This window comes from Gymnogyps californianus, chromosome Z, assembly GCF_018139145.2.
Source record: "Gymnogyps californianus isolate 813 chromosome Z, ASM1813914v2, whole genome shotgun sequence".
NCBI classification, from domain to species: domain Eukaryota; kingdom Metazoa; phylum Chordata; class Aves; order Accipitriformes; family Cathartidae; genus Gymnogyps; species Gymnogyps californianus.
Genome location: NC_059500.1, coordinates 32,372,059 through 32,394,146, shown reverse-complemented (window position 1 = coordinate 32,394,146; position 22,088 = coordinate 32,372,059). Strand labels below are relative to the sequence as shown.

The window sequence follows — 22,088 nt, the reverse complement described above, 5'->3', positions numbered from 1 at the left end:
TTTTTTTTTTTTTTCTCTTTTTTTTTCTTTTCTAAAGCAGTTGCATTCAGTCTGGAAAAGCATTATGTATTAAAACTAGAAAAACGCACACAAATTTGTGCGTTGAAAAGTTATCCCCCCCACTTCTTCCATGCTCACGACGCTTCCATTCTCAAACAATCCAAGTCTCCACTGCAAAGCACGACGTGTAATGTAGGAATACGGGGAGTTGCTTCATTAGTCCAAGATGAATGTAACTTCCCATTGTCAAGATCCAGAAGAAAAGATGCAGTGATGTAATGGAGCCACTTATTCCATCACTTAAATAACTTTAATATACACACACTCACACAGGTACCAGTGCTTTGAAAATAGATCATTCAGTCCTAAAAGCAGCTTTATTTCTTCCTTCTGCCCACCCCACCCACCCACCCCACCCCGTTCATCACTGTTCAAGTACGTTGATTAGAATCACACCAAATGCTTATTCGTTTTTGGCCTCCGCGTTGTCTTGGAGAGGTTTGTCAGCAACTACCACGCTGACTGCTGTTTCACTGTTGTGGGAATAGTCCACCACCATTTTCTCAATGCCTTCTTTTTCTTCTGGCAGTGTGCTAACAGCTTCTTCTATGTCCTCCTTTGGCTGGCTGTCCTCACTGGTCCTGTGCTTGCTTTCGTTCAGTGCCCTGGAAAGCCGAGCGGCAGAAACCAGAAACATTTACAGTCGATACAGAGAACCGCAAAGCCAATCTGTGCGTATCGCAGGAGGGAGAAAAACAGATCACTGTCTAAAAAGGTAGACGCAAGCAGCCACACCATTGCCACCTCATGCTCAAAAGAAGAGGCAGTGGAATGAAGCTACCAGTGGGACCCATGACATTCTAGCTTGGAAGCCAAATCTTTATTTGCTCTCCACTGGGACAGATAGGAGATGAGAGGAAAGAACCCCAGTTGTGACTTTCAAAAGTTTATTCCCCTTTCCCAGTCCCTTGTAAACAAGACTTACAAGGGACCAAAACAAAGGCACAGGAAAAGAGTACTTTTCCCAAAGAGTTAATGATCCAATAAAACTTTTTATAGGTTGCAACATTTCAAGTACTCATATTTAGGCAGACAGGATTAAGGGTAAGAGAAGTAGTATTTCTCATCCCATCACAGTTAACCTACAATATTGTATTCAAATGTCTTCCACATGTCAGCAACCTTGAATGAAATCTGCTCTTTGAAGAAACTCTGGTCAGCAAAGAGATCTCTGCTACCAACAAGATCTTCATCAAAAGAAGGAAAATGATTGTTCCAGAGATGCCTATCTTATCTGTGATGTGTATCATCCCACACTGTGCAAACTGCTATAGAAAGGCAAAGATCTTCACTATGAAGATGAACTAGTGAACTTCACTATGCACATTTTAGGAGGAGTTCATTCAGATTGATTTTACTTCCCTTGAAGGTCTTGACATTTCTCTGCACATAATTCTTTGCACTGCTATGCAAGTTTAGCTGCAAGCATGTGAAAGAGATATAACAATAAAGGGGAAAAAAAAAACAGTTCCTTCCTAGAACATTCTGTATAATTTTCTGCCATTTTTACACTGCTCTGCTGGCAGGCAAATTCACCAGTACACTCAGGTGAAGTTAATCTTGGCCAAGCGGTATTCACCTTGGGACAATCTTAAGTTTTAGAATCACAGTTAAACCCTACAGTCTACAGCTACCCTGGGCAGCAGAGTTAAAAAGGATGAACAGGAACTTCCCATGCAGAGACATCTGATGACTGTATCCACACTTGTGATAGACAGAATTGTTCTTCATAGAACTGTGTTTGTCTTCATCACAGGGCTTTTTGGCAGGCAAGGAATGGGGTGGGGGGAATACACAGAGATCTACTGTTACCTTTGGCTGTTTGGCAAAGGAATGTAAACTAACTTACATGCCATGTCTCAGCACGTGTCGCTCCCACTCAGAGCCTTCTGTAAATGATCGGCCACAGAACTCGCACGGGAAACGTTTCTCTGGAGCACCACTGTCAGGAAACATCATGGGATCTGGAAAAAGACAGCACAGCCTGTGAATTCAGAGGTGCTAGGGCAAGAAGGGACGACTGTGATCCTCCTCTGATCCCCTCTGCTGCACCTTCTCATCCCTGCGAAGCAAAAGGACTTACCTATAAAATAACTGTGTTTGTGAAAATGCAACTCCCCCAAAACAAAGTGACACTGCAAGCAACAAATCCCATCCTAAGTCTTAATGCATCTGTGCAAATAAGGGTAACGAGTTACTACTCCCTGTTCCTGTATTTCAACAAATGAAGAGACTGTGGAGTTTTAATTCAAAACCAAAACTGAGAAGTTTAGGGCTGAAATGGCTTGAAAGCAAAATTAAAAAAAAAAAACACTAAAGCCCATCTATAATTTCTGAATTGGTAGTACAAATTTTAGGAAACAAAGAATTGGTATATTTAACATGTGATCCTCATAATAAATAGATATCCCTTCATGACAAAGTCTCATGGGTTAAGTCCTGCATCTTAACTGCATAGGTGTTTCATCCCATCCTAATCTTTTATACAAAGTGCTTGGGGCCTCATTTGCAGAAGTGTCAAGCACCTACTAATACAAGTGAACTCACTGGCAGCTCATGGAGTGGTATTTCTGAAAGCCAAGCTCCATGTGAACACAGTCAGCTTTTACAAAAGATGAAACATTTTCTCACAAATTAAGAAGATCACCACACAAGCCATTAAAAATAATTGCATGGACTATCTCACTCGATTCTTTTGCTGGAAATGAGACAGCACCATCTGCTCAGAGCATTAATTCCTTAGCAGGGATTATCTTAAGCAAGAAATCAACAGAATGTCTTTCTGACTCCTCCCAAACTACATAATAAAAGAAAAGGGATTTTGCTTCATTTTGGTTCTGATCTCTGCTCACTTGATTTCTTCACTCTCAGATTTACTCTGTTCAAGATCAGCCTATGAACTTCAAATTGCCCACACATTCCCTATTATCCATATGTAAGTCCTGTAAATGTATTTTTGTGACACATTTCTCACTAGTCAGCCTTTACTAAAGTTCTATATGGAATGGTTCTTAACATAATTTTTTGCCTCTTCCCCCTGAAAGAAAAAACCCACTTTGTATTTCTTACTGTCAGTGATTTATTATGTGGTTAAATATCACAAAGCAAAGTACTGTGTCAAGAGGAACACCAGAAAGTAAGTCAATGCCATTAGTTCAGTTTACATCTGGATTTTAATACCTTATGTGTGGTACAAATTTATAAACACCGCAACACACAGACTAGTCATGGTACAGGGACAAATATTTATGGAGGGTAAAAGTTTTAGAGGCAAATGCTGCTGTTTTGTACAAGAACATACCTACTGTATAATACACAACAGGAAGTTTATTCTGGGCCTCTGCAGAGAGGATATGCAACATAGAGACTGTTTTGCTCAAATAGGGAGGAGCTGGGGTTGTTCAGCCTGGAGAAGAGAAGGCTGCAGGGACACCTTGTTGTAGCCTTTCATTTCTTAAAGGGGGCTTATGAGAAAGTTGGAGAGAGACTTTTTACCAGGACAAGGGGTAATGGTTTTAAACTAAAAGAGGGTAGGTTTAAATTGGACATAAGGAAGAAATTTTTTAAGATGGGGGTGGTGAGACACTGGAACATGTTGCCCAGAGAAGGTGTGGATGCCCCATCATTAGAAGTGTTCAAGGCCAGGTTGGATGGGGCTTTAAGCAATCTGATCTAGTGAAAGATGTCTTTGCCCATGGCAGGGGGGTTGGACTGTATGATCTTTAGAGGTCCCTTCCAACCCAAATCAGTCCATGATTTATACTTGCAACTCCCATTAAGATTAGCAAGTGCTACTCTAGTAAATCCATCACCTCTTCAGAAAACGCTACCTTATTCACCCTACTTCCTGATCAGTTTTGCTTCTAGGGCTGTGAATTTGGACTGCTTCCCTGGAGGAGTATCAGAAGCTGCTCTTCTCTGGGGCCTGCAGAAGAGAGGTAACAGACTGCACAGAGACCTGACCTCTCTGTGGTTTTCCTGCATCACACATACAAGCGCCCATGGACATTTGTTTTTGTCTACTGTGGAAAAACACCTCTTGATTTCAGTTTCTGCTAAGACCAAGACACAATGGTCAGTAAAGACAGACAGTCCCTCTGGGATGCAGTCCCTACCAGGGGGAGCTGTTCTTTCCATGGTGTATGCCAGACACCCTCTTTTTCTCCCCTCATCTTCTTACTCCCAGGTCAATATTTCTACTGTCCTTTACCAGCAGCCAACGATGCCCTTCCTTTCCCATCCAAGATAGCAGTTCAGCTCTGCTGAGCTCTGCTGCCCAGCTCTGCCTGTTCACATGGGCAATAGCCCTTCTTTGGTCCACTGTCCAACAGCCCATTTGGAGAAGCAACACACTCTTCTTTGCACTTTCTGTACCGCACATACCAGCCTGAAATCCAAGTGGTGAATCTAGACAGCTGTTTGACTCATGGGAAGAAGATTCTGGTTCTGCCAAAGTCACAGACTTCAGAGGGTTCAGACAGCATTTGCTTCCAGATACTTGGAGCACACAGAGGCACTCTCAGCAAATCCCACTTCCTGCTAACACCACAAAGGCTAGAATTGTCAAAAGCACCCAAGTGGCATACAGGATTACACAGTTTGATGTGGTTTGAAAGCTGTTACAGCATTAGCCACTGTGACAGGCTATATTTAAAACCATATGTCTGGTCCTCTGCTAACAGGGCAAACCATTTCTGTGTTAGAACTATCTTCTGAAAATCCATAGGGAGATGTCAGCATGAAACTCAGCATCCAAACACACCTCCAGTTCCTGTCTCACTGGGACATTTTTCGAAAGTGTACCTTGCATCTTGCACCTTATAGTGGTAATCCACAACTTGTCTAGCAAAATATAGTCAATACAATCAGATCTTTTCTAAATATCCTTGCTGTAGTACGCATAGAGTGTTTTCTGCATTTTCTACCTATTTTAATATAATATATTACAAATGGTAACAGATTAAAAAGGAGAAAAAATAACAATGGTGAAACATTGACCCTACAGGCCAGTCAGGAAAGAACAAACTTGGAAATATGCATGATTTTTTTAGACTGGTCATCTGAACAAGCATGCAGAAATCATTTTAGCCAGTCGCAGATTAAAAAAACCACAGATACAGGTGAAAAAAGTACAAAATAAAAATTAGAATTATTAAGACACTATCCCTTGATTAACTATTGATCACATGAAACATGGGGATAACATCTATTATCCCTGCAAATTTAAATCTCCAGCATAGAAGATGATATTTTTACATTTTCACAGTGTAACCTAAAGCCAATTTAAACAATGAACTTCACCTTGGGCTGTCCCCCTCCCCATGGTGCATTTACAGGGATTTGTAAGGCTTGGCAGATAGCACCTTCTTCTCCTTGGTCTAAACGCCACGGCTTCCAAGGTCATTGCAGCACCTGTGCTTGTATGTAACGGTAAGGTAATCCTCACAAGGACAGCATGACTCTTCATCCCCTGCTAGCTGTGGGTCTATACAAAACATTAATCAGCCTGCTGCATCTGCAACTAAGGTAAGCTGGTCCGTTAGTCCAATCACTACACAACCATTGTTCCAGCCATGAAGCTCTGAGGGTCAAAGCTGTCCCTGAACAGACACCCAGCCATGTTTCCATACGAGTTACTAATGCTGAACTTTGAAATGCATATAGAACATCCCTCCTTTCAGGCTCTCCTCTGATTTTTCTACTGCTCTACCTAAGATCTTGTGAAGGATATTTTTCATTAAAACATAAATGGTTTCCTATCCAACTCGCTTCCTTTCTCATTTAAATAAAAGCTATCACTAACCACACTTGAAGTGAAGTGTTGGTTATAAGTGCAGACTGAATTTATGCTGCAGAGACACTAAACAAAAGCCAAGACACTGGGGTCTTGCTATTAAAAGGTAAGAAGCATGATCTGAGCCCCTTCCTGTTCAGTAAACAACCTGTGAATCCAGAAATCAGAATTTTTCAATGTCTGAACAGATGTAGGGAGACACATTTTCTTTTGTGAACAACTCCTGAGTGAGTCTGAAAGCTGAAAATTCAGGAAGAAAAAGGTAAACATGGTGGCGTACCTTTAGTTAAAGTACATAGAACTTGGCTAATGGTGGATGTTAGCATCAAGAGGGTGGGTGACCCCAGGAACCTGACATTCAGACAACACAGGGCTAAAGATGTCAAAGAGTTGCGAACATACTGCATTTGACTGATGAATTCTGCACCAGAGCAAACTAGACAACACACAGTTTACACCAGACACTGCAATAACCTGGTTTTTATGGGGGAAGGTTGTTGGAAGGAAAGGACAAGAAACCCTTAGTTCAATTTACAGAGAACTTATTTTTTCCCTGCTGATCTAACTTTGACCAAACCAAAAGCATTAGCAAGCACATGGCCTAGCCTTGCTGAAGTCAGTGGGATTAGATACGAACTTAGGCACATATTTAAATACACAACGATACAGGTGGGATATGGACCTACCCTGGCTCCAGAGCTGCCAACTGCAGTGACTGCAACAGGACTGACTCAGTCTGACAAGGAATGCTGGGCACAGAGTTAATAGCAGCCCATAAAAAAAGTTTGGACACGACTCCTTCATCCCTCGCTTGAACAATGCTGAGTGAAAAGCTGAAAATTGGTTACCAAAACAGAAAATTTGACAGACCACTAAAATACTCCACCTGCATAGTTTTCCAAGCCCTTATAGATGTTATCTGCATGGGCAGATAAGTCATAGATGCTATCTGTGTTTTCTCATAGTACGTATTTTCTTAACAGACAGAAAACTTGTAATAAGGATTAGAAACACGAGATTCCCCCAGGAGCAGCGTCTTCACAAAAGCCCCATTCTGCTCCTGCTGGCATGCCTGCATGGCTCTACAGGAATGTGCTGTAGAGTCAACAGCTGACCTTGCTTGGTGGGAGCGGTGGGGCATGTTGCAGTGCCAAAAAAAAAAAAAAAAAAAAAGAAAAAAAAAAAAAGAGCTGCACTGACCTCTCTCTTCAGTCTTGGGGCTTAACTCTTCTTCTTTTTCTTCTTCATCACTGCTGGAGCTCTCTGTTTTCCCCTTCATTTGTTCCAACTGGTCCAAGTTAACCCGTCCAACCAGCTCAAAATTACGACTCACCTTTGAAAGAAACACTTTTGTCAGCAATCAGCACAATCATCAGCTAATCAGAAAAATCATCACATATGCAAAACAAAATCGAGTACACCCCAAAGCCTGCTCAGCTAGAGGTGACATGCAGTCACTTAATCAAATTAACACTCAATTCTTTTCAGTGATAGTGATTCTTCTTTTGCTGTTTATTCTGCATTTCTCACTTTTGGTTTTCAAAAATTAATGACATTCAGTAAACCCCTCATTTCTTCCTGCTTTTGATGTATTAAAACAAAGAAAAAAAAAATCCAAGAAATGCAAAACACTAAGTTGTATCCTCTTTTCATGGGACCATTCAACTGCTGTGATCAAACACTGCTATTGCACATCCACACTGAAAGAAAATTCTTTGTGTCTGGTTCATTCAGCTTCATTCATGAAAGGATGGGTCTTTTACTAAGCACATGGCTGCTGTGTGCCACATACACTTTCACTCATTAATAACAGATTAATTTTAATTACGAAGGGCTGCAAAGTGCTTTGCAAACTGATACACAGACTATAATGGGAACACTTCACCCAGCAGTCAAATTCAGCTAACCCTAGGGTGAAATGCACCAGCTACTTAACAGCTCAGAGCAGCAGTATGAAAGGAGCAGCTTAGGACAAGGAATTCAGGAACTCCACCACATCAAACAGAAACAGCAGAGGAGCAGTCTAGATTTACAGTAGAGGTGGAGAGCGTGGAGCATGACCAGGACACCAGGGCTAATACTTGTTGGATGACAAGCGCCCTCTGAGCTCATTGATCAGTGCTGGGAAGGATTTTGGATTCATCTTTCATGCAAAGAGACAGCCCTCCAGCAGCACAGGCACTGAGCCACAGAGGCAGAGAGGATAGAGACAGAGGAATGAGCACAGTACAACACCTCCTGCAAGATGCTGAATGAAATATCAACACCCACTGACTATTTTTTATCCCTCTGTGGGAAAGGGAATGTGAATGAACCTAAGCAGCATGTGAATTAGACTGTAGTATATCTCCAAATAGCAAACTATCCTAAATGCGGTGGTGTGCAGATTCCTAGCACTACTCTGTACAGACAGCTGTGATGAGGTTCTCTGACTTAACACATTACCCACTGAGATTTAAACAAACAAGACCACATGCAAGGCACTTAATTCAACTTAGCTTATGCACAGGAACTCTTTAAGGTGCAATTATCACTTGAGTATCTGAGCCCAGAACTTGGACACAAATTAGCGAGACATAAATTACCAAAGAGAAACAGGGAAAAGATACCCTAAACTACTGGCACCATCACTGCAGGTCCGGATTGGAAGGGAGAGCTAAGTAAGGGAATAATCTTCCCAGTCTGATGCACTGTGTCAAAAGAACAAGGAATAGTGCCTCCTGGATATGCCAGGCGCCTTGCTGTGGTGACTAGGAGGCGTGGAGCATCTCACGTACCATGTGAATAGCAGAAGACTCTCCAGAAGTAATAAAGCAGAGGGCAGATAAGCACAGCAGGCCAACATAAGTTTGCAGAGTTTGTTTTTGTAAGACAGCCAAATATTTTTTAAGCATGAAAAGTTTTGCTGGGACTTCTGCTACTCATACTGTCAATATAAATGTATTTGGGTGGAAGGAAAGTGTCATTCAGTTGATGAAGTAGGAGTGAGTTTTTAGTGAGGTCCTGGGCAGCTCAGCTCCAACAGGTGGAGGCATATAGCTGCCTCCCCTGGAAATGCGACAAGGAAGCACTCTAACAAATACTCCAAAACACATCTCAGTTCTAGAACGTAAATGTTTCTCAGCTACACAGCTCACAGTTACAGAAATTCAAAGCTAACAGTCTGTGGAAAGCCTCTAATGACCTCTCAAAGACTACATCAGGTCTGCATTCAGGCACTCCACAAAAACTCCAAAGCAGTCTTAACTTAGGACCTGGTTATACTTGCTGTTTATCTTTCCCTTGTTAAATGTAAACGGGGATGTATTGCCCTCTTTGTTATTAAAATATGCATGGCATGTCACGCTGCTGAAGTTGCCAGAGCAATCTTATGTTTGGAATCTCCTGCCTTTTGGAGAGGCTGAATCACACAGCCTTAATATTTTTTCACAACCCTTTTTTTCCCCTCTTTAAATAAACCTAGCATACCCAAGTGCCTTTTCCAGATAATCATACTCTGCATACAACAGTCTGCCAATTCTGATCAATCTGAACAGCTTTAGAAACACTCAATTTTGAGTTTCTAAAGAAAAAAAGAAATAACAGAAAGCAGAGGAAGTGAAGCCCAACATGGGATTAGTTTCCAGATCTGGGGAGGGAGAGGAAAAAAAAAACAATGGCAAGTTGGCTACTCAGAGTTGACATGCACGTAAACTAATACAGCATTTGCAAAGAGTCAATTGCTACAAGTTAAAACTGTTTGGATGTTACCTTGTGCTCGTCTCGAAGGTGAGCGTCCAGCTCCTCTGTGTGTTTGGTCTCATAGTAGCAGAGTTGGCATTTGTAAGGTTTCAGTTCATTGTGCTTCTCTATGTGCTGCTGCAAGCTCTCATCACTGGAGCAGGTAAAGGTACACTTATCACAGCGGAAAACAACTCCCTGCAAGTACTTTGACAGTTTGGAACGGCAGACTTCAATGGGAACGACCCGCTCTTCTGTAGGGACAGGACAACATTCACTTAACAAATTTTATAAAATACCAGGCCCACATGTCAACAGTTTGGGCACTACCACCCACACAAGGAATAGGATCTGCTACATGCGCAGGCAGTCCATCTATAAAGGAAGGGGAGCTAAGCTGGACCGACACAAAAAACACAAGACAGCAATTCTTCCTGCAATGACAGGGTTAATCCTCCAAGGCTACAAATGCAGGTGTCCTCACAAATGTAACTGCTTATTGGGTGAAAAGAATGGGAATGGAGGTTTTGGGGCAAATGAGACTCCATCTGTGAGTCAGAGTAGCAGAGCCTGGGAATACAAAACGAGCCATAAATCAGCCAGACCAAAAGTCCATTTTGGTTCAGTACTTGACAGCAGCCAGGAACGGCTGCTAGAAATGTAATAAACAGGGAAGCTGCAGGGTGCTTCCCAATGCATCACCCTGCTGGCTCTACAAAAATCGGAGCTGGTATTCTTGCCATCACATCTAAAGCTACTCTGTGGGGACTGAGAGGGTAAGCAAGGCAGCACCTTTTCCTGGAAGAGGCTGTGCAGTTCAGCCAGGGGCAGGAACTTCCCAACACACTCACAGCTTTCAGAAAGCTCAGATTCAAAATCTGCACACATGATGTACTGAAAATGCTCTTGCTGAGTTTTTAAACCCTCCACTTCTCAAACAAAGGACTGACGTTTAACAGAGCAGCAATTAATTTCAGTCATTTGACAGAGCCAGAATCCAATGTGCCTAACACTCATCTACTGTGGTGCCCCGAGCTGTGCGCACAAGGGAAACCCCTGATTTGACCCTTCAGCTGAAGGTCACCAGAAGATCCTCATTATGGGCTTTTGTTACTCAACTGGCCTTTTGAACTAGAACATGGAAATTTAGCATTGTTATTCCATATGGACCACAGATTAAAGGAGGAGTTTGATCCTCCTCGTGCAGGTTCATCCCTACGATAGATTAAAACAAACAAAAAAACCAGGCCTGAATCTCAGATGGTAGACATGAAGGCTAGGGGACTGTGAGATGTGGCAATCCACATATGGATCTGAGCCAACGGGCCCTTTCTTTAGTGAGGAGGCTAATATCACATCCAAAGACAACTACAGAAATACAAACTCCCTTAGGGTTTCTGGAAGGTGGCAAAAGCTCCACTGTTCATTCACTTTTGGCCAATCCACATGCCACCACTGCTCACAAGACTTTTTCTACAGCCCAACAAAATATTCCATCCTGCTCAGCTTCTCCCTGAACACAAAAGCTATCCTCTCTCATAACTTTCTCTCTGGCCACTTCCAAAAGTGGAAGTTTTCCCCAAAGCTATGTGTTAAAAAAAAAAAACCCTGTGGACTTGTAATTCTTTCCTTACACCAACAACAGCTTCTCTAGCGATAAAGACACCAAGTTGTGGCCATTCAGGGTGGGAAAAGGGGAGGGGAGAACAGGGTCTAAGAGACAACAGTATTTAAAGCTGTGATTCTGGGGTCATAAGAAGACTTTTTACAAGGTTGTTGCAGCTGTGTGCTTTTGAACTCACTGAAATAAGTTGCGCAGCTGGTTTCAAAACTGAAAAAGTCAAGTTTTCAAAAAGAGAAATACTAATTAAAATATTTGAAAATTCACTTTTCCTCTAGCACCTGGCACAGATTAAAAAAGCTAAAACATGGGATGGTATAAAACTTTTTATCTACCAGTTTGCACTAATGCAACATTCCCTAATTCACATTAGCAAGACCTATTATCTCACAATCACACACACACTCCCCAAATCAAAGGCAGCACAATAACACAAGAAAAGCAAAATAAACATCAATTCTAGCCTGAAGGATTTCACTTTCAGGGGATAATTTAAAACTTCTACATGATGTATTCATATCAGTGAGCTTCCTCCAAGCAATGACTTTGGAACTTGCAGGGTTATTTGGATCCAGAACCTCACATTTTGTAGGGTGATGCTCTCATCTCCAGCTTGCCCTTACAAAGCTCAGTTTATTTAGTTACTCATTTAGAATGCATTTATCATATCTGAGCAACTGACAAAATTACAGCAAACCATGAAGCCCCATACACAAATTGAAAGAGAAATTCTTTATCCATGTGTAGACTTCTTCAAAGTTCAGCAGTGTCTAAACAAAGACTACTGTATACAGCTCACAAAAATATGTCCTGAATTGTGGAACAATTTAACAAGAGATGTAATTAGAAAACAACAGAAAAATAAACACCTAAAAAGCATCGTCTTGGTTTAAGAAATCCAGTCCTTCCATCAGACTGAAATATTCAGGCTAATTGTAATGCAGATCAGAGATCAAATTGAAAGGCCATTAATGCACTAGGTCTTTGCAGTACAGTAACTCAAAGCAGACATATATTTTTTTGCTCAAGGCATAAAAGAGCCCATGACTCTATCAGTCCTTAGTTGTAAGGAAAAATCTTTACTCAGCATCACACCACAGCATATACAAGTTATTTCCTTCCCTTAAAGGTAAACCAAGCACAAACAAAACAGTCCTACTATCTAGACACAGACCAATTATTTGGTCATGTTGGGTGTCTGAATATACGCATTTTTGCCTGCAAATCCAAGCTACAGTCACAGAACATGTAGCATTTGCATTCCAGCAGCCAAAAGCAAGCACAGCACAAGGGTTCTGCATGTATCAATGAAGCTGTGTGTACAAGGGATAATGCCAGAAACAACCACGTGCAAGGAATCAGGATATGTAGCAATGAAGCCTTTGGGGAGGCAGATGAATTTGAAAATTTGATTTTTTTATCTTAAAGTTGCTATTTAAGAGAAATGGGTGTGTTTTCTATTAAATGGAAGGAAAAAATCACTGTTTGTACCAGGAAGAGAATAAAATGATCACTAAAAGAAGAAAAAATAATGGCCCAAGGATTTTAAAGTAGACCCAATAGTGATCTTGGTAAGTTGCATTCAGCCTTGGAAAATACCAATGTGTTTCAAAATGTGTGATGGGAATGCTACTGGAAGGGATAATGAAAATTAATTGCATTGTCCAGACTAAATGAAAGGTCAGCACCTCTGCTGGCCACAGAGCAAGAATTCACTGTTTCCTCTGTGTCTCCTCTCCCCAGGCTTGCCTGTCACAAAGGCCAGGAAGAACTCAAGAGACAAACTTCTTCTCTTCACCTACCTGCACAGCAGCCTCTAGCTGTGTCAGTCCCCTGCTACAGGCCACCTGTAATGAGTCCATCTGTACCCGCAGAAGCGATGGTGAACTGCTTTTACACTGATGAGGAATAGGTGATACATGGAAGAAGGCTCTTGGAAGCTTCTTGTTTGCCCTCATGCTTAATGGGAAGCAAATTCCTTGCCTAATTTTTTCTCACTAGACATTCAGGCTTCTAGCTGATAATGCTGTAGCCCTGTAAAACTCAGCTTCCGTAGCCACTCATTAAGAGGCAAATATACTCTCCATTTCAAGCACATGCTCTTTCACCAAGGATTAGGGGTGCAGCAACTTGGAAGTAATGTAAGAGTCACGCATCTGTAAGCATGTCTTTTTACACAGGAGGAACATTAACTATGAATGGATCAAATCCTTCACTCTTGATTTTACACACTGCACCACTCCATCTACCTCAAAACTAGTTTTCTTGGACCACAGCTCAGTGCTATGCTCTTGTTTTACCAGTGCAATGGCTATAAAAAAGGAAGGCTATCTCAGACTACATTCACCATCCCTCAGTCTCTCTTTCAGTCCATGTTAAATCTTGTCAAAATTGACTGCTTCAGCTGCCACACAATTAAACACAATGGTAGAGGGTTTTTTAGCTGGATATGTGCAACAGAAAGAACTTCAAGGAAGGACCCTACCTCCTTCACTACCTGGATGCTTGATGCCAGAGAAAACCCTTGTCCTTCCCTCAGTGGCCTCTGAGATTCTTTATCAGCTATAATTCCATTTGCATTAAAACTTCTTTTACTCTGTTTTACCTCTCCCAGTGCTTTAGTGGGTATACTGTTATGTCCTTTGCTATCAGCTTTGTTTCAGCAGCACAAAGGCTCAAGGTTGGTTTGTGCAACTGAAGCAACAGCTCGACAAAAAAATAGATCCACACTGTCACTTACCCAGGAGGTAACCACCTCCTTGCAATTGGTCAGAAACAGCTCTGTACAGGCAGTACAGCTGCTTGAGCTCATGAAGTGCTCTTCCACTTCTGCAGCTGGACATACCCAGTGTCAAGTCTATGCATGATGGAAAATACCCTAAGCCCATCCAGTTCTACCTCAGCCTGTCTATCTGTATTTTAAAGGTCTGGCAGTGTCCACTGCCACTGGCCTGGCACAGCCACAAAACAGAGCACACTCCGGCAGCACTCAGAACCACGCGGTCCCCTGCACAGGGGTTAACGAAAACCTCCTCTCCTCTAAAGTGAGCTAATTCTGGAGTATGCCCTGAAGCTGGGCAAAATCCAACACAGCAACACCTTCAAAGACAGGAAGTAAAAGCTAAAGCATCTGCCAAACTTTTACAACCAAATAAGGCAGCTTTGTAATGTGCTTTCTGAATCACTGACAGGTCATTTTTCCCAGATGTTCCCTCAGAATAGCCCTGCTAGCAGATAGAAATTTGTATGAACTCTGCCAACCTCACTGCTTTGGTACAAGAAGGACTTTAAGCTACCAACACTGAGAAGTGGTATGTTACAAGGAATTACGATAGCGCTTGTCACACCAGGATCTCCTCCAGGAAAAAGATGGCACGCAAAACTTGTGTTTGCTCACCACCAATACCCTACTGTGAAACTCTGCCCAACCTGCAAACAGGCAGAGTGCCATCCCAACACATGGGTTTGGATTTCGGCAGCCAACAGACCATCTACAAGCATCAAGTGTGATAGTTACGGGCAGGAATCCCAGCCCAGAGAGCCCAAACAGCTGTCTCTTCTGAGCTAGCAAGCCCACAGTTAATAGAATATAGAAATCCCTAATCCCACTTTTAGCTGGCTTAAAAAAAGAAGGGAGAGGTGGAGATAGAAAAGGAGTCTTAAAGAAAAACAGAAATATGATAATTCTTGTTTTAATCCTAAGAATGCTGAAGAGAAAAAATTCAAGCAAGTAATCAAGGGATATTTTGGGGCCTCTATGGTTAGCTGATACACCTTGTCACAGAGTTTATGATAGCGAGGCATTTATAACAAGGACATAAGCAGGAAACAACTGTGGCCTAGATCAGAGCTGTAGATTAGGGCAACTCTTGCTAAACAGGTGTTTGATGACTGTCAACCTCTCTAGAGGAAAAGCTTAAAAACAATTTTAAATCTGCCCTGTTTCAGCACTGGCTAACTTCAGATTTTACAGGAAATAAATAAGATGCATCATTTAGAAATTAAACAAAAGATACTCAAGGGCTGATGACTTATTCAACATACTTGTCCTGATGTACAGAGAGGGGAAAATTTAATGAAACCAGTCTGAAAGACAAGGGCGTTGTTCAGCATTCCCCTCATCAGATACAGACACATACAGGGATATTGTTACCTCTGTGCAGAACTATATGGTCAATCATGTTGCGTTTATATTTGGTGTGATATAGGCAAAGAGGACAGCGAAGGTCTTTGGGTCCTTCCTCAGGAACTGCCGAATGCCCAGCTTCCACGTGCATAGTAAAAGCAGATCTGTGAAACAGGAGGGAGACATGGAAGCAGTCAGAAGAGGTGTGCAGGGAACGATGAAGTGTCACAGCTCTATAAGGGACGTGTTGTGTAAAACGGTGCAGATACCACTCAGCCTTGTCTTCACAGTGCCACATGGCATTTCAGCAGGGCTGCTCACATGAGTAACACATGAGCAGAGGTATTTGCAGGCTTGTATCCTCAAGTAATAAACACTCATTCTGACAAGATATTCTTTTGCATGGGTTGCTCTATCATCACATTGCTATAGTCAAGATAGCAAAAGAATTCCCATCTTTCATGCTTATTATTTGTCTTCAGGCTGAAATATTCAGTGTACTTTCTCTGGCAAAGATTAAATTTTTAGCAAGTAGAACAAAATCTATCAACTGTTCTGGACTTGCAGAGGTGAGGATAGACTTATTTCTGGAGGCAGATAACATCCTTAACCACCTCTGTCTTTGTAGGACAAGCCCAAAACCAGCTAAAATGTTTAGATTCAGGATACAAAACAGACTTGCGTTCACAGTGAGTTTGGCACTGAGTAGTGAAGTTTTAAAGCATCAGCTATAAGGATCTGAAAACCTAAGACTAAGAATACTCATTAATGTGGAGGAATGAATGAATACTCCACAGTACTTTTGAACAAAAAATTTCATGCTGGCATTACATTGGCTGCATACTTAAAAGTTGCAAGAGACATGCATACAGAGGCAATTAACTGTACACCTATCTAACCATAAGCTCAACTACCGAAATGAGAAGTGTCTGTAAACTTGGGGCACTTGGTCAGCTAAGGAGCTTGCCACATTGAACTAGAGTTAGAAGTCTCTTTGAAGTTCTTCAAGACTGTTAGCTTGAATACAAAGCAACTTACTAATACAACTGCCTTTGGGCCCGATCCAGCGATCACTGAATTCTACAGGTGTATTTCTATTAACTTCAGTGAGTGCTTTCATGCATTTAAGTTTCTATGGTACATTGAAGAGGGAATTGGTATGGGGGTTTTTTGCCCCCCCTCCCCTTTTTTTAAAGACAGAAAATGTGCTGTGCTTCTAAAAGAAACAAGACTTAATCCCTGAATGTTTGAGACACCACATGAAAGAACACTACTCCCTTATGCAACTACAAACATGTTTAAATGCTGCTTGATTTAAGATGATTTCATTTCATCCAGGTAGAAGAAAGTGGCACTCACAAGATATGAACAGATTGAACGGACCTGGCAATTGCTGATAATCTTTAAGGCAGATAGCAATCAGAATATAAAGCACAAGCGGCAAACTTTACCATAGAGGCAGCAAGGGGCTGAAGCAACAGAGGCTAGAGACATGTAACTAGAGGTTGCTCTTGTGTGGATTCTCTCAGGTTTGTGCTCAACATTGTCTTCAACAGAACTCCTCCCCTTTAACCAGTCATACTGCTTACTGTCACCAGTCTCCTAAGAACTTAACAAGTTTGAGACCTCAAATGTCAGCTGAGGGTGTTATGCTCGAGCGTCCAGCATATCAGGAGGAAATGATGAACAGCACAGGTGCACAGGTCTTTTTTTTCCCCCTACAGAACAGCAGCTAAACACACACACCAACACACACAGCACCGAGTTTTTTAATTTTGCACATCTAATTGGATTTTCTGAAATGGCTCTATATGCTATCAGACATGCTAGAGAATGCTTTGCATTTCAGCTAGATAGATGGTGGGAGAAATAAAATTACATGAGAGAAGTTTCTTCAGAAAGGTGAGATAAATTCTCCTGTCTCCCTAGGACAGTTGATTGTCCCATGCTTCATGCTGGTTGCACCAGGAAATGACCTTATTTTTGTAGAGAAAATTTTCACACTTGAGGATAAGCATAGCCCTCTAATTGCCTATACTGAGGAAAAAGTACTACCTGTACCATTTCCTCCAGCAAGTAAATTGGCGCCCCGCTGGACCCATTGTTCATGAACGGAGAAGGACTTGTAGGTGATGTGATGGTTGGAGACCATCTTGGGCACAGCGATCACAAAATGATAGGTTTTGATTCTTGGAGAAGTAAGGAGGGGAGTCAGCAGAACTGCCACCTTGGACATTCTGGAGGGCAGACTTTGGCCTGTGTAGGGGCCTGGTTGACAGAGTCCATTGGGAGGCAGTCCTGAAGGGCAAAGGAGTCCAGGAAGGCTGGACATTCTTCAAGAAGGGTATCTTAAAAGCGCAGGAGCAGGCTGTCCCCATGTGCTGAAAGACAAGCCAGCTGGGAAGAAGACTGGCCTGGCTGAACAGAGGGCTTTGGCTGGAACTCAGGGAAAAAAAAAGCTTATGATTTTTGGAAGAAGGGGCAAGCCACTCAGGAGGACTAGAAGGAGGTCATGAGGTTATGCAGGGAGAAAATGAGAAGGGCCAAAGCCCAGCTAGAACTTAATCTGGCTATTGTTGTAAAAGACAATAAAAGATGTTTCTATAAATACATTAGCAACAAAAGGAACACTAAGGAGAATCTCCATCCTTTATTGGATGCAGGGGGAAACATAGTGACACAGGATAAGGAAAAGGCTGAGGTACTTAATGACTTCTTTGCCTCAGTCTTTAATAGTAAGACCAATTGTTCTCCGGGTACTCAGCCCCCTGAGCTGGAAGACAGAGACAGGGAGCAGAATGAAGCCCCTATAATCCAAGGGGATATGGTTAGTGACCTGCTACACCACTTAGACACACACGAGTCTATGGGGCTGGATGGGATCCACCCAAGGGTACTGAGGGAGCTGGTGGCAGTGCTCACCAAGCCACGTTCCGTCATTTATCAGCAGTCCTGGCTAACCAGGGAGGTCCCAGTTGACTAGAGGTTAGCAAATGTGATGCCCACCTACAAGAAGGGCCAGAAGGAGGATCCAGGGAACTACAGGCCTCTCAGCCTGACCTCGGTGCCAGAGCAGGTTATGGAGCAGATCATCTTGAGTGCCATCACATGGCACGTACAGGACAACCAGGTGATCAGGCCCAGTCAGCATGGGTTTATGAAAGGCAGGTCCTGCTTGACTAACCTGATCTCTTTCTATGACAAGGTGACCTGCTTAGTCGATGAGGGAAAGGCTGTGGATGTTGTGTACCTGGACTTTAGTAAAGCCTTTGACACCATTTCCCACAGCATTCTCCTGGAGAAACTGGCTGGTCATGGCTTGGACGGATGCACTCTTCACTGGGTAAAAAACTGGCTGGATGGCTGAGCCCAAAGAGTTGTGGTGAATGGAGTTAAATCCAGTTGGTGGCCGGTCACAAGCGGTGTTCCCCAGGGCTAAGTATTGGGGCCAGTTCTGTTTAATATCTTTATCAATTATTATGAGGGGATCGAGTGCACCCTCAGTAAGTTTGCAGATGATACCAAGTTGGGCAGGAGAGTTGACCTGCTTGAGGGTGGAAAGGCTCTTCAGAGGGACCTGGACAGGCTGGATCAATGGGCTGAGGCCAATGGTATGAGATTCAACAAGGTTAAGTGCTGGGTCCTGCAGTTGGGTCACAACCACCCCATGCAATGCTACAGGCTTGGGGAAGAGTGGCTGGAAAGCTGCCTGGCGGAAAGGGATCTGGGGGTGTTGGTCAACAGCCGGCTGAATATGAGCTGGCAGTGTGCCCAGGTGGCCAAGAAGGCCAATGGCATCCTGGCTTGTATCAGAAATAGTGTGGCCAGCAGGACTAGGGAAGTGATTGTCCCCCTGTACTCGGCACTGGTGAGGCCGCGCCTTGAATACTGTGTTCAGTTTTGGGCCCCCCAAGAAAGACATTGAGGTGCTAGAGCATGTCCAAAGAAGGGCAACGAAGCTGGTGAAGGGTCTAGAGAACAAGTCTTATGAGGAGCAGCTGAGGGAACTGGGGTTTTTTTAGTGTGGAGAAAAGGAAGCTCAGGGGACACCTTATTGCTCTCTACAACTACCTGAAAGGAGGTTGTAGAGAGGTGGGTGTCAGTCTCTTCTTCCAAGTAACAAGCGATAGGACAAAAGGAAACAGCCACAAGTTATGCCAGGGGAGGTTTAGATTGGATATTAGGAAAAATCTCTTCACCGAAAGGGTTGTCAAGCATTGGAACAGACTGCCCAGGGAAGTAGTTGAGTCACCATCCCTGGAGGTGTTTAAAAGACATGTAGATGTGGTGCTTAGGGACATGGTTTAGTGGTGGACTTGGCAGTGCTAGGTTAACGGTTGGACTTGATGATCTTAAGGGTCTTTTCCAACCTAAACGATTCTATGATTCTAAAACCTACTTCAAGGACTTACTGTGCTTTCGTCTGCAGCAGATGGCACCGGCTGTTGTAGGAGAGAGAAAAATGGATTACATGGATGCTGCTGTGATCTGGCATGGCATTTCCTATGTTCCTCTCCCTGGTCAGCAGTGGCCATGTTTCTGTTAGCTACAGCCAGCTCTCAAAGATCTCAGAAGTCTTTTCAAGTGCTAAAAAAAACCCTTATGAGTTCAGTTTATCTGTTTTGCACAGTACTTACTTAAAGCCTGTATAAAAGGAACAATCTTTGCATTTGAAGAGTTTTTTCCCTCCATGCTTGTCACGGTAGTGACGCCGAATGCTCTGTATGTAACCCGAGGAGAATTCACAAAATTCACAGTTAAGGATGGCTTCTGTTTTTTCCACTCCTGCAGCACTCCCGGAAAGTGGGATTGGGCTGATGTTGTTGTTGTTCCTGGCCAAAGCTGCAGACTGGTAGTGGTTCAACTGCTGCTGAACATCAGGAGGCTCAGAGTATGAAGAGTCTGTAGAGAAACAGAGGGAAGTTGTTATTCCAGGTGGATCAACAAATCTAAAAATGTTTGAGGCCTGCTCCAGCACCTATTGGCTTTTAGAGGGGGTTGATCAAGATGTTGGTTATGAAATCTGCCAACAGCTTTCTGAAGGGATTAAGAAAAAGAGGTATAGCACTTCTTAATCTAATGTGTATTCTACAATTAAAAGGTGATCAGTATAAATTATGCTTTTTAGATCTGATTTGGGGAGGAAAGAACAGACAGATTTAAATTAAAAGTAGTCTAAAAAGAAGTTTTAGACTGTTTTTAGACTGGTTTTATGACACTTTTAATTTGTGAAGGTAAAGTACATCAATCATACTGCCCAGTGTTTATGTGTTTGGTGCATAAATCAGACCAGATCCTCTCAAATGTCTTATGCCAGTTACACCAGATGAAGATCTGGCACAGGATACATGTAAATAGCCTATCTAAAAGGGAAAAGGGGGAAAAAAAAAAAAAAAAAGGAAAAAAAAGAAAGGAAAAAAAAAATTGATACTCTCTTCTACTCATTCATGGAATTATTTAAGAAACCCACACCAAAAAAGTTAACTTTAGACAAATGATACAATTTTACTTTCTTACATTTGAAGCAGTCTTCACAAAAGGTAAATTCAAGTTCTTCTAGCTGATTGTGTTTGAAATGAAGTCACCATTGGAAAAAAAGGTATTGAATCATAAATTCCAGTAAAGCAAACTTCTAAACCACATTTCCTTAGAAGCTGCTAAGTTTTACTATACTGAGAAAGAGATCTCTTTATATAGGTATGTCTGTATAGACGCATCCCTTCTACAACCCAGCAGAACTCTGTCACACCATTTTAATGGCATGTGGAGAAACACAGTCCAGAGATGTCTCAGTACTGAAACTAAAAGCTATAATACTTCAGTTGGACCCCCCAAAAAAGGAGGGGGGAAGAGTGGTGTTGAACCTTTCCCAACACACTGCCTGAATGTGGAGGTTAGGAATTTATCTGCTTTGTCCTATATAACCCACAGCTGCCCATGAATGGCACAAATGAAAGCAGACGAATAAAGCACAGATGAATTTCAGTGTAACTTTCCTGAAAAGAAGACAAAAGGCTCTTTTCTTAAGCTTTCTGGAAGAAGGAAAAAAAAAGCAAGGGGGGTGGGGGGGAAGTCAGGATACAAACTGTACCAGCCACCTCCTGCTTTGATAGGTACTTCATTTTCCAAAGCTTAATTCCCCGAGGCTAGATATGTAGGAATTCTCTAACAGACATCTTGTGGGAACTTAACACCATCCATTAGTAGGGAGAAACAAAAGGCAAACAGGCCTATACAGCACTCAGTGTGGGGACTTCTCCCCCTGTCTTCAAAAGAGTAAAATGCTTGCTTTCTTTTCTCACTACCACAGAAGGGGGTTATACATGCCTGAGAAACAAAAAACAAACTAACAACAACAAAAACCAAAACACACAAACAAAACACAAGCAGGAGATAAATGTCTCTGGGCTCCCCTGGCTTCATCACCAGGTGTGCAGCAAAGACAAAGGCAGAGACATGAAAGATTCTGGTAAAATGAATGAAATACTTTTCATTTTTCCTACCCAAGCCTCATGAACTGAGGCTGGATTACAATGCAACGTCTATCGTCTCTTGTTTTCACCGCTTCTACAGCAGGTTTGCTCACCATGAGGGCTCACAGTGAGCTCCACTTGTTCAAATGTCAAGGCTTTCTTTTCTTTGAGTTTGAAACAGGCTCCCCACTTCCTTTGCTTTGGCACAGGACAGGCCTGAGGAGCTGCAAACCTCTGCAGAAGTCTCTTCTCCCTCAAAGGCAGCAACCGTGCGCTCACCCTCTTTTGGAACAG

At 42.5% G+C, this 22,088-nt stretch overlaps 1 protein-coding gene across 4 annotated transcripts in view; it reads right to left on the bottom strand.

Moving 5' to 3' along the window:
• Positions 1-421: 421 nt before the first annotated feature.
• Positions 422-22,088, bottom strand: part of ZNF462 (zinc finger protein 462) — a 52,563-nt gene continuing 30,896 nt past the window's right edge. For 3 of the 4 annotated variants that reach the window (XM_050912854.1, XM_050912855.1, XM_050912857.1), the window contains exons 7-12: positions 19,959-20,223; positions 15,349-15,485; positions 9,605-9,828; positions 7,055-7,187; positions 1,910-2,024; positions 422-665 (exon numbers count right to left, since the gene is read on the bottom strand). In XM_050912854.1, coding sequence (XP_050768811.1) covers positions 464-665; positions 1,910-2,024; positions 7,055-7,187; positions 9,605-9,828; positions 15,349-15,485; positions 19,959-20,223 — 1,076 coding nt within the window. In that variant the 3' untranslated portion in view covers positions 422-463. Of the gene's footprint in view, positions 666-1,909; positions 2,025-7,054; positions 7,188-9,604; positions 9,829-15,316; positions 15,486-19,958; positions 20,224-22,088 lie in introns of those variants that run through there. The other variant, XM_050912856.1, reaches the window with a different exon arrangement.